This window comes from Podarcis gaigeae (assembly GCF_964106915.1).
Source record: "Podarcis gaigeae genome assembly, chromosome: 13".
NCBI lineage: Eukaryota > Metazoa > Chordata > Lepidosauria > Squamata > Lacertidae > Podarcis > Podarcis gaigeae.
Genome location: NC_139689.1, coordinates 10,393,801 through 10,405,352, shown reverse-complemented (window position 1 = coordinate 10,405,352; position 11,552 = coordinate 10,393,801). Strand labels below are relative to the sequence as shown.

Here is an 11,552-nt window from a genome sequence, read left to right as displayed (position 1 = left end):
TTGTTGTCTTTCACATGACGTTATATGTTTTGACTTCACAGAGTGGGAAGTGATGGAGACAGGATGTTTGTGTTACTGTGTTCTATGAAGTGGGACTATTGTCCTTTGTTCTTTTTTCTCTCACTTTGCTGTCTGATGCTAGAGAGAGAGGGAGCTATGTTGCAGTGCTCCGTGTGTGTTTATATGTAAATAAAGTAGATTAGCCAAAACGCTGAATTGCTGAGGTCTGTCACACGAAATGCGCAAACTCTGCGGATCCCTAAGTGTGCTGGTGTCGGTTGACATCGGTCACTGTGATGTTTGGGCTGAAGAAAGTTTATGACGCTCCCAAATGATTGACCAGGAGGGAGGGAACATGCCAGTTGGGCATGTGTCTCTGCCAGGGTTCTACTCAGGTGTAGGCTGAACTCCTGACAGAATCTACCCCACACAATATGACATAGAGGGACAAATTTGGTGGTGGTGGATATGAATGTCACCAGTGGGTGTGAATGTCATGAGGAGAAGGGCTTATGCTTTTGGGCACACTGAAATGGATTGGCTGTACATGAATGTTCATGAAATGATGGCGGAGGTGCGGAAGCTGGTTATCCATAGGCAGGAAAGGACTGAATGGGCAGTGAATGGAGAAGGAGAAACACAAGGGAATGTTTAGTGACTGAAGAGAAGGCTGGATTGGGAAGAAGTAGGGAACTAATGGAGCAAGGGACCAAGAAGAGAGGGAAATCTGAGGGAAACTCACAGCACTTAACATCTGTATGCATTGTATGCTAAGGTATTTAGTTGCAAGAGGCAATCGTATCAGAGCTTCCTAAGGCAACTCAAAGTGAGTGAGGTTAACTGGGACACAATGCATTGTGCATAAAAAGCAAGGAATTCCACAAATTTACACATTTTCCTGTCTGAGAAAAGGAGAAGATGGGCCAACCAGATTTCACACACAGAACCTTATCAGATCTATTGCAACACTTATATATGGAACAGCACCTTCACTGTGTCCAAGTACAGCCATCTAGGTTAACAAATGAAGAGCAGGCTAACTTCTGGGACTCTGGGGGGAATGATGGATGGACTACACAAGCACCCAGCATCTGGTACCTGAGGCAGATTCCTCACACTGCCTAGTAGTAGGCCAGCTCTGAATTATTTGAAATATCTTGCTAATTCTTTAGCTGAAAACTCCGGTTTAGTAGATTTTGCTGGCTTTCGACATCATGCCTCAATGCCTCTCCTTTGGAGTCTAATTCTGATCATCATCTGATTATTTTTCATGACTACATGGCTCACTTTTCCAGCTGACATTGCTGGAGTAAGATTTCAAAACCAATTCTGTACCTGTGGGAAATTATTTATTTGTTTGTCTTTAATATGCAAAATCAAATATATACAATACCATAATAATATAATTTGTTACATATGCTTAAAAGAGAGAAAAAGAATTTTAGTTTATTATTTAAAACAAACAAAAAAAAAATTCCTTCCAGTAGCACCTTAAAGACCAACTAAGTTAGTTCTTGGTATGAGCTTTCGTGTGCATGCACACTTCTTCAGATAGTTTATTATTTACTTATCATTTGCTATTTAAAGCCTTATCCTAAGTCTGACTGCATAAAGTTCCTTACAAAATATACAGGTCAATGTTATCTTGCAGTTTGTTCCACCCATAGTTAACAAAAAGGGTTCAATTTTTCAATAAATTGATTACTGTGTAGTCTTCTTCCTCACATGTTAACCAGATCTGTCAATTTAATCATATGAACATCCTCTCATAACAGCATTAATCTATCAGCCAGTGTCAGAAAACAATTATTCTGACTGCAGCTGATTATCGTACGGGCAGCTTCTTGTAAATGAATGGCCATCTCTCAATCCAGTAAAATAAGTCAATAATAAACTTAACCAAAAGGGATTAGTTGGCAAAACATAGTCTCTCATTTCATTTATTACATGAATTATCAACTTCCAAAAAGAATGAATGTTTTGCTTTGCAAAAAATTATATTGAATTTCATCTGATTTTTCTTATTTGATTTTTCTAAACAAAGTTATATATTTTACTCACGTATGGTACTAGAATATAACTGGCATTCAGATATTGAAAGAAATCTAGTATTCCAATTTTGAATGGGTGCCTCCATGATCAGTGCTTAATATTAATGTTTATTCTGATGTCAGTTGAACCTCAAATCATTAGAGTCCTTCCTAATGGCAACAAGTTGTCTACATGCGCCTCTCAAGGCATCCTGGACTTGTGTGTTCCTAAGGCAGTATATGAATGGGACAAGAAGAGGAGCCAGTACAGTGTTCAGAAGAGCCACCCCTTTGCTGTAGTACGATTCACTGTCATGGTTGGGTTTTATGTACATGAAAATGCAACTGCTGTAAGTGATGGAGACCACTGTGATGTGAGAAGCGCAAGTGGAGAAAGCCTTCTGCCTCCCTGAAGTGGATCGGATGCGCATGATGGTAGAGATAATGTGGACATAAGACACAGTATTTACAGACAAGGTCCCAAGGAGGGAGAGGGTAGCAGTGATGAAATTGAGGAGATTCAGCAGACTGGTGTCCGTGCATGCAAGTTTGACCAATGGCCCATTGTCACAGAAAAAATGGTTGATGACGTTTGGGCCGCAAAAGGGCATCCGGAATAATACAACTGCAGGGGCGATGATCAGCAACAATGCCCCAGCCCAACACCAGAGCACCAGCAATGAGCAGACCCGATTGTTCATGACGGTTGAGTAGCGAAGAGGGTTGCAGATGGCAACATACCTGTCAATGGACATTGCCGCCAGCAAGAGGAACTCTGTAGTTCCCAGGACAAAGTGCACAAAGGACTGTGTGAAGCAACCAGCTAGAGAGATAGTCTTCTGGCCAGTAGCCATGTTGTCCAGTGTTTTAGGAACAATGGCACTGGTATACCCAATCTCCACAAATGCAATGTGTCGTAGGAAGAAATACATTGGGGTGTAGAGCTGTTGATTCACCAGTGTTATTACAATAATCAGTATGTTCCCCATTATCGTCAAAAGGTATACCCCAATTAGCAAGATGAAAAGTATAATTTTAAGTTGATGGTTGTCCGTCAAACCCAACAGTATAAACTCTCTCACCATGGTGTTGTTCATCGTTGTTGGCACTTCCCTAAAAGGAATGGGAAATCAAACCTTAGAGCTGTGTTAGCCTTTAAAAATTCAATTTTAACTCTCTGCAATTGCCTGAATGTGACTGTTACTGATATCATGAAGAATTGGATCAGACTATTAGATCTGTTTCAGTCCTTTAGAGACCCTACTCCCAGACTATTTAGATCAGAGATGGCCTTCCAAATATTATTGGACTTAAACCCCCCATCAACCCTGAGTTGGAGTCCAGTGACATGTGAATAATCACAAGTTTACCATCCCTGGAACAGAACCAAAGCAACATATTTTCATTGAACTTGGATAGGTAGGTGGGACATGGGAATTGTCTGCACTGATATGTCCACCAAAGAAGGCCCTTGCTAGTTCCCATCCAAATGCTCTTCAAAGACATCTCCATATATGATGCATCACAATAACAATAACCATAGCGAAATCTAAATGATTCTGTGAATAAGCAACTCATATGCAAAATCATTTTCTTTTACAAAAGCAAAGGCTGCAGCAAAGTACTCACCTCTTAACATCAACTTAGAAAAGGGGGTGGTGTTATCATTTGTATAGATGCGAAGTTGGTTGCTAGAACTTTCAGGCCATGGTGATGACGCTGACATTCTTTCACTAACCAGGGAGATTGAACAATTGTAAAGGTTTCACTCCTTAAGCCTTTTTTTTTTTTTGTGGCTTCTGAACATGCCATGTCCTTAACACTTTGCCAAAGAGTCTTTGCTGTCTTGGCTCACAGACTAGTGACCTCTGCGATATTTTGCTACACACATTTCTCCTTCTCTTTGCCCCAGAAGTGAACACTGAAGCAACCTGGCTCATGTCCTTAAGTGCTGGTTTGTGTCCCTAAGCACATCTCACAAGAGATATTCAGTCTTGGCTTGCTAACAATACACAGTAGACATGAATGTTGCTTCTCTAAGGTACAACAAACTTATTGTGCATCATATGAAATAGGGTCAGGCTGAAACCAATTTTGTGTGTGGGCTTCATATAGGAACCTGGTTGGCCGTTGTGGGAACAAGATATTGGGCCACGGGGGACTTTGGCCTAATCTGGCATTGTTCTTCATAGAACTATCATATTTTGGAAAGCCAGATACAGGGCATGACCCAATAAATAAGAAATAAGAAATAAGAAATAAGAAATAATGATGATGATGCTGTGGCGTTGTGGCCTGCCATCACCAATTGCAGCCCGAGGGAATCAAGAGACCTGAGAACTCTCTTGCCAGCTGGAGGACTTGAATTTGGCCCACCTGCCATTGGCATCTTGCTGGGGAGGGGGCTGTCACACGGTGTTGGTGAGTGGGGAACCAAACATAATGGATACATAGACAAAATTGACACCACCTTCCCAGCACTGTGATGGATCCTGCTCCTACAGGGTAACTGTGGTGGGTCATTTGCATCCCTGATTCCTATTGGTTGGGTAGTGGACAGGGGCATGAAAATTTGGAAATTTAAAACAAAAGTCTATATGCCAGATCTGAAGTATCTGCAGTGGCCTCAAAGGGACAAGACACACTCCCCAAAACAAATCTATGTTCAATGGACCCTTTGTATGGGGGGTGGGGTTAGGAACCACGCAGCACGACTCCATACATCCAAATGGGTAATGTATATATGGTAGACCCCCTACCCGCAGGCATAGCTTACACAATACCCTAAAACAAACAAAAATTAATATAAAATTTGTTTATGAGAAATTGATATCAAGTGATATAAAATTTATATCAAAAAGTGGGAATTTGAGGGAAAGGGGTGAGGTTTCTGCTGCTTTAAGTCTGATGACTGGTAATACCTTTATTTTGCTTCCCATCCCTGCTGTAGATAAGATAAAAAAAAGATCAAAAGTTAAGTGGCTTTTCTGCTCCTTCAGGGACCAAAGCGAAGGTCCCTAGAGCATCATGATGAACTAAGAGCTAATATCTGTTGCGCTAAATGCTTGCTTAGGGACATGAAGCTGCACCATTGCCTATAAGATGTTGCGTCTGAGAAGTAAAGACTGAATATCCTTTGCACTATATGCTCAAGGACCTGAATGGGTACAATGGAGATAGTCAGGTAATAACATTACGGAGATTGCTGGAATGCAGATTGCTGAGGAAATACTTATGGTCCTTTGGTTTTGCTTAGACAGAAAGAGAAGGTCTCTCCTTCATTGGACCTGAGAGGTCATAGCTCCATGGCTGAGCACATATTGCATGCAGAAGGTCTCAGGTAGGCAAAATGGGCCTTTTTTCATTCCATGTTGAATTTGCCCTGATCCAGTAGGCTATTCTTACATTGTTATGGTTTTATGTTCCTATGTTCTTAAGACCTTGCTTTTATTCTTCAGAGAGAAGAATGTAGATGCAAAACTTTTGGAAACCAGGAAAAGTGGATGTGAACATTTCAGTTAGGTCAGTTGGTTAGAAGGTAAAGGCAAAAGGTAAAGGACCCCTGGATGGTTAAGTCCAATCAAAGGCAACTATGGGGTTGTGGCGCTCATCTTGCTTTCAGGCCGAGGGAGTTGGCGTTTGTCCACAGACAGCTTTCTGGGTCATGTGGCCAACATGACTAAGCCACTTCTGGTACAACAGAACACCTTGATGGAAAGCAGAGCCCCCAGAAATGCCATCGACCTTCCCGCTGCAGCAGTACCTATTTATCAACTTACACTGGTGTGCTTTCGACCTGCTAAGTTGGCAGGAGCTGGGACAGAGCAACAGGAGCTCAGTCCATTGCAAGGAACATGGTCATGGGTTCAATGTCCATATGGGCCTCCTGCATTGCAGAGGATTGGACAAGATGACCCTCAGGGTCAATTCCATCTCTACAATTCTATGATTCTATGATCTTCCTGTTAATGTGAAGTGCAAGAGGTGTGCAGTTTACTCTGGTTTCTCTTCAGATTGTATAAATCTTTGGCCTTTGCTGAAAATTTACTATTGAGTGTCAATGGAGATGACTTTAAACTTGTATTTAAATATTGTGATCCAAAATCAGTTACTGCATAGAAAATAGGACATTCTTGTTTTCTTTCTTGGTAACTAATTATGAAGCATATGATTATTTAAAGCACTGTTTAAAAGTGGCATTTTTGTGTCTGCACTGTCTTTTGCTATCAAAGTGCATGTGATGAGCCAGAGTATGCCAAACTAGATGACATGAGAAAGATGTGAGGAAAGCATTCTGATTCTGACTTAACTGAAAAGCAGGTTGAGGAGCTGTGGTCAGGGGGAGAACAGTGGTGTAGACAGAGGTACCACAACTCTGGTTACAAAGTTCTAGAGGCTAACTAAGAATGGACACGGCTTAGCATCTAAACTAAAGATGGATCTGGGTCTGTTCCAGCAAATCACCTATTGAATCTCCTAGCAACTGTACAGCAGAGACCTGATGGCAAAACAAACAAACAAACAAACAAACAAACAAACAAACAAACAGCTACTTGAATTTAAAATGACTTACAGACATTGAATCCAGACTCTTCATTTCTCTTCATTTTACTTCCAGGAAAGTGCCAACAATGAGGAACAACACCATGGTGAGAGAATTCACACTTTTGGGATTTACAGACAGCCGACGAGTTGAAATTTCCCTTTTCACCCTCCTGCTTGGCATGTACTTTTTGACAATAATGTGGAACACTGTGATTATCACAATCACACTTGTGAATCAACAGCTCAAAATCCCAATGTACTTCTTCCTAAGACAATTTGCAGTCTTGGAGATTGGATTTACCAGCACTGTCCTTCCGAAAGCATTGGGCAATATGGCGGATGGCCAACAGACTATCTCTCTACCTGGTTGTTTCCTACAGGTGTATCTATACCTGAGTGTGGGAACCACAGAGTTCCTTATGCTATCAGTCATGTCCATTGACAGATATGTGGCGATCTGCAACCCTCTTCGCTACTCAACCATAATGAATGATCGAACTTGCTCATTGCTGGTGCTCTTTTCTTGGGCTGGAGGATTTTTGATCATGATGGCTCCTGCAATTACATTATTTCAATTGTCCTTTTGTGGCCCACATGCTATAGATCATTTTTTCTGTGACATTGAACCACTGATTAAACTTGCATGCGGGGACACAAGTCTCCTGGAACTCTTGTTTCTCCTCAGTGCTATACTCTGTCTCCTTGGCACCTTGGCCATAAATATTGTCTCATATACCATTATTATTTTCACCATTTTGTGCATCCCATCAACCACAAGGAGGCAGAAGGCCTTTTCCACTTGTGCTTCTCACATTATAGTGATCTCAATCACTTACGGAAGCTGCATTGTCATGTACATTAAACCCAGAGGCACAGGTGAATTAGCATATACCAAAGGGATGGCTCTTCTTAACACTGTTGTATCTCCTCTTCTGAATCCCTTTGTTTACTGCCTGAGGAACAAACAGTTCCAGGATGCCCTGAAGGCTGGATTTAAGGCACTTGTTAGATTTCCTAGGACAAGGGAATAGAAAGGACATGAAAATCAGAGGTCAACTTTGGAGCAAATTGGAAAAGCTTGCATTCCCTGGATTTCTTTCAGGGGTGAATATCAATCGGAGACTGATGTTGTGTGTCAGAGAATGTCTAATATGGTCCATGTAGGGGTGGATTTAGGGGAGCATGACTTGCTCAGTCACACTTGATGCAGAGCCTCAGGGGCTCCACAGTGGGGCATGGCAATGATGATGTAGAATGGAATAATGTGAGAGATGGGAGAACACAGAATTTTGGCATCACACTGTGTGCTACTGAAATTTGAGAGCCTAGGGTCCACCACTGGTCCATGTCAGCTGTTTCAATTTACACTGGTGTTTAAGAGGATCCTATTTATGTGCAATGTGAGAAGCTTTAAAATATGGAATTTTTGTAATGTTTCTTTGCATTTTTGTAACATTTTTTTAAAGTAAATCACATAGAACAGATTTTTTGATGTATGAAAAATGTGAAATAAATAAAATAAATAAAGCTATGTAGCCTGACTGTACTGTATTTATTACAGAAGGGCCCTAACTCAGGGGTGGAGCACTTGCTCTGTATGAAGAAGGTCTGAAGTTCAACCTCAGACATCTCTTTTTGACATTTTTTTTACTGATTTCCCCAAAAATTTACAAATTTACTTAAATTTCAATATATATATTTTCTTAAAATTTTGACTTCCCATCCTTAATTCCATGTTTTTATTCCCACCTTATACCTACTGCTTTATATAGCATAATTTTATCTAATACAATTATTCTCTATTTCACTTATCATTGTTTTCATTCCACTGCTCATAATTCATATCTATATCTATCTATCTATCATCTATCTATCTATCTATCATCTATCTATCATCTATCTATCTATCTATCATCTATCTATCATCTATCATCTATCTATCTATCTATCTTCATTTTGTTTTATAATTTAGAATATTCATTTAAACAACCTTAAAATATCCATGACTTCCCTTCTTCTCGTTCCATGGTTTATTTTGCATATCATAAATCCCTGCATATTTTACATAAAGTAAACCATTCAGTATTCCATTATTACATCCATCAAAACAGATTTACACTATTGAATTTATCTTAATGCTGCCCATGTTTTCAAGTGTACACAATTTCCTCTCATATATTCAATAAACATTTTCCAGTCTTCTTTAAATGAATGTTCTTCTTGTCCTCTCATTCCATATGTTAGGTCCATAAGCAGCATATATTCTGTCAGTTTAAGTTGCCATTCGTCTTTAGTTGGGACCTCACTTGTTTTCCATTTTTGGCCTAACAAAATGTGGCCTGTAGTATGGCCTATATAAATAACCTTTTTTTGACACTTGGGAATTTCTGTCTGAATTATCCCCAGCACTCTGGGGTTTTTTTGGGGAGAGTACTTTTAAACATTTTTTTTCCAATTCGTTATGGATTATTTCCCAATCCTCTTTTACCTGCTGCTCATAATTCAAACCCTGCCTTCATTTTAATTTGACTGTAACAGTTCTTCAAATGCTCCCTGTAGCGTTTGCCTCCTACATGGATCATAAGGAAAGGGTTAAAATGAGTGTGATATGATTGGCCAGTGGAAACTGATAGGGGGAGTTAGAGTGAGAGTGGGAGTTGTGTGAAAGTCAGTTGAGAGTTGGGAGTTGGAGAAGGAAGAGGGAGGAATAGGCAGTGGGTTGGTTGAGTTGTGTTGTGTGTGTGAGAGAGAGGAATTGTTAGGTGGAGTCAGATAGTTAGTTGGGATAATCAGTTTGAAGTTGTTACGAATGAATAGGACAGTTAAGGAACTAAGATTAAGAAACTGCCAAGAAAAAATAATGGAAACCATAAGCTTGTTCATGCCTATAAAATAAACTTGATTATTTGTTAATGTTAACAACTGTCTGGACTCTGTGTGTACCCGTGAGAAACGGGTTGGTGGCAGCGAAGAAAGCAATTACAGTGGTGGCACAGGGTCAATAGGCCGTCAAACATCTGGGGACCCTGTGTGATCGCCACACTCCCCAAAGGGTCTCCACCCTTCCGTGAACAGTTCAGCTCTTTTATCTCTTATTTTTGCTGTCAGTCTTGCCATTTCCACACAGTCCATTAACTTTTGAAGCCATTCCTCCTTGGTTGGTTATTCTTCTTTCCATTTCTGTGTGTACAGGATTCTAGCTGCTGCTGTTTCATACATAATTACAACCTCGGGTATCTCCAGTTTGGGCTGAAAGAGAAACCCCTGCCTGAAATCCCAGAGGGTTCATTGCTACTCAGTACATTGCTACTCATTACAGTGGTACCTCGGGTTAAGAACTTAATTCGTTCTGGAGGTCAGTTCTTAACCAGAAACTGTTCTTTATCTGAGGTACCACTTTAGCTAATGGGGCCTCCCGCTGTCACAGCACGATTTCTGTTCTCATCCTGAAGCAAAGTTCTTAACCCAAGGCACTATTTCTGGGTTAGCGGAGTCTGTAACTTGAAGCGTCTGTAACCTGAAGCGTCTGTAACCCGAGGTACCACGGTATAGAATACTGAGCTGGATGGACCAATCTTACCAGATAGGGAAGTTGGTAGCTTCTGTATCCAGAACAGATGCTCTGCTACTGAAAAGATGCTTGAAAACTGCCTCAATTTTACAAAGGGCTTTGGGGCATCAAATGCTTACATATTCCTCAAAGTGTGGTTGCCGGTTGGCTACTCTGAATGGGATGGTGGTGGTACGCATACAACTGCTACAGACACATTCAGGTCTACCTGAGTGTAGAGCGTTTTGAAGCTCTAACAATCAGATACCGATTCAGCACAAGTTGGCACAATTCAGACTGAGCCTTTTTGATATTCAGACAAATTATGAACTAGTGTTCCACGGTGGCTGTCAAACGCTGTCAAGCATCAAATGGCAGCTAACAGATTCATGGCAGCTAAACTAATTCATTGGCTAAAAAGCACACCTGTGGTGTGGTGTGGTGGTTAGAATGTTTAGACTGTTGGACTAGGACCTGAAAGTTCAGGGTTCAAATCCCATTTAGCGATGAAATTCCCTGGGTTCCTTGGTACAGAAAATTAACCTCAGCCTGCTCCACCTCACAGGGTTATTAGGAAGACAATTTGGGATGGTTAGAACCATGTGCACCATCTTGAGCTCCTTGAAAGAAAGGTGAGGCAGAAAGGCAATAAATATATAAATAAATGCTCAGTGAACCTTCGGCAAAATATTCATGGGATATCCCAGCCAATATCCGAGATCGAAACTCAGAGGAGAAAGGAGACAGTGAGAAGGAGCAAAGTGATTTCACCTCTAGATCACAGAATAATAATCAGCCACATAGTAGCCACATAGGCATACCTTGTCCCCCATGGTCTAGTTTGTGGTTGTGTGATGTGAGCCTCTTGTATCAGATGCTCTTCTGGGAAGCAAAGCTAAAGTCCTCCTTGGTGTATTCTGACAAAATTAGAGCTAATCAATTTTGTGGTGAATGCTGGCTTGGGGATCACTATTGCCTAGAAAAGGCCACCCTCAAGCATCAAATCTGCACTATCTGCTTAAGGAACAGAATGGGTACCATTGCATATCGTAAGATTCTTCATTGTAGTGAAGGTGGAGAAATGCATGACATAAAATTTGCAGGGCTTGTTTTATGAGGTACGGAAGGGGGGATTTTCTTGAAAGCATGGAGGATATAGGCACCACTCACTGGAAAATTTACATTCTGTATTGTAATGTATTTTGTACTGTGGTTCTAACTTTATTTGAATGTTTCATTTTCAGTTGTTAGCCTCCATGGGCTCATGAGAGAGGAAGGGGAAAGAATAAGAATTCTTAGTTTAAAGCGGAGTCCAAAAAGTTATACTCCTAGGACAAGTACTTCTGCCTGTGCAAAATATCCATCTTGTGCTTTGAACTGAAAATGTATTGCAGAATTCAGAGAAGTGTGTCCTCTGATCAATAATT

The 11,552-nt window shown here is 40.8% G+C and overlaps 2 protein-coding genes across 2 annotated transcripts; one reads left to right on the top strand and one right to left on the bottom strand.

Annotated features, from left to right (window-relative positions):
* Positions 1–2,170: 2,170 nt before the first annotated feature.
* On the bottom strand, positions 2,171–3,127 carry LOC310830742 (olfactory receptor 6E1-like; the record flags this gene model as incomplete). Its single annotated transcript, XM_083710582.1, has 1 exon — positions 2,171–3,127. One exon carries the CDS (start codon positions 3,125–3,127, stop codon positions 2,171–2,173), a length of 957 nt encoding a protein of 318 aa, XP_083566708.1.
* Positions 3,128–6,661: 3,534 nt separating this feature from the next.
* On the top strand, positions 6,662–7,606 carry LOC310830741 (olfactory receptor 6C74-like; the record flags this gene model as incomplete). Its single annotated transcript, XM_083710581.1, has 1 exon — positions 6,662–7,606. One exon carries the CDS (start codon positions 6,662–6,664, stop codon positions 7,604–7,606), a length of 945 nt encoding a protein of 314 aa, XP_083566707.1.
* Positions 7,607–11,552: the final 3,946 nt, after the last annotated feature.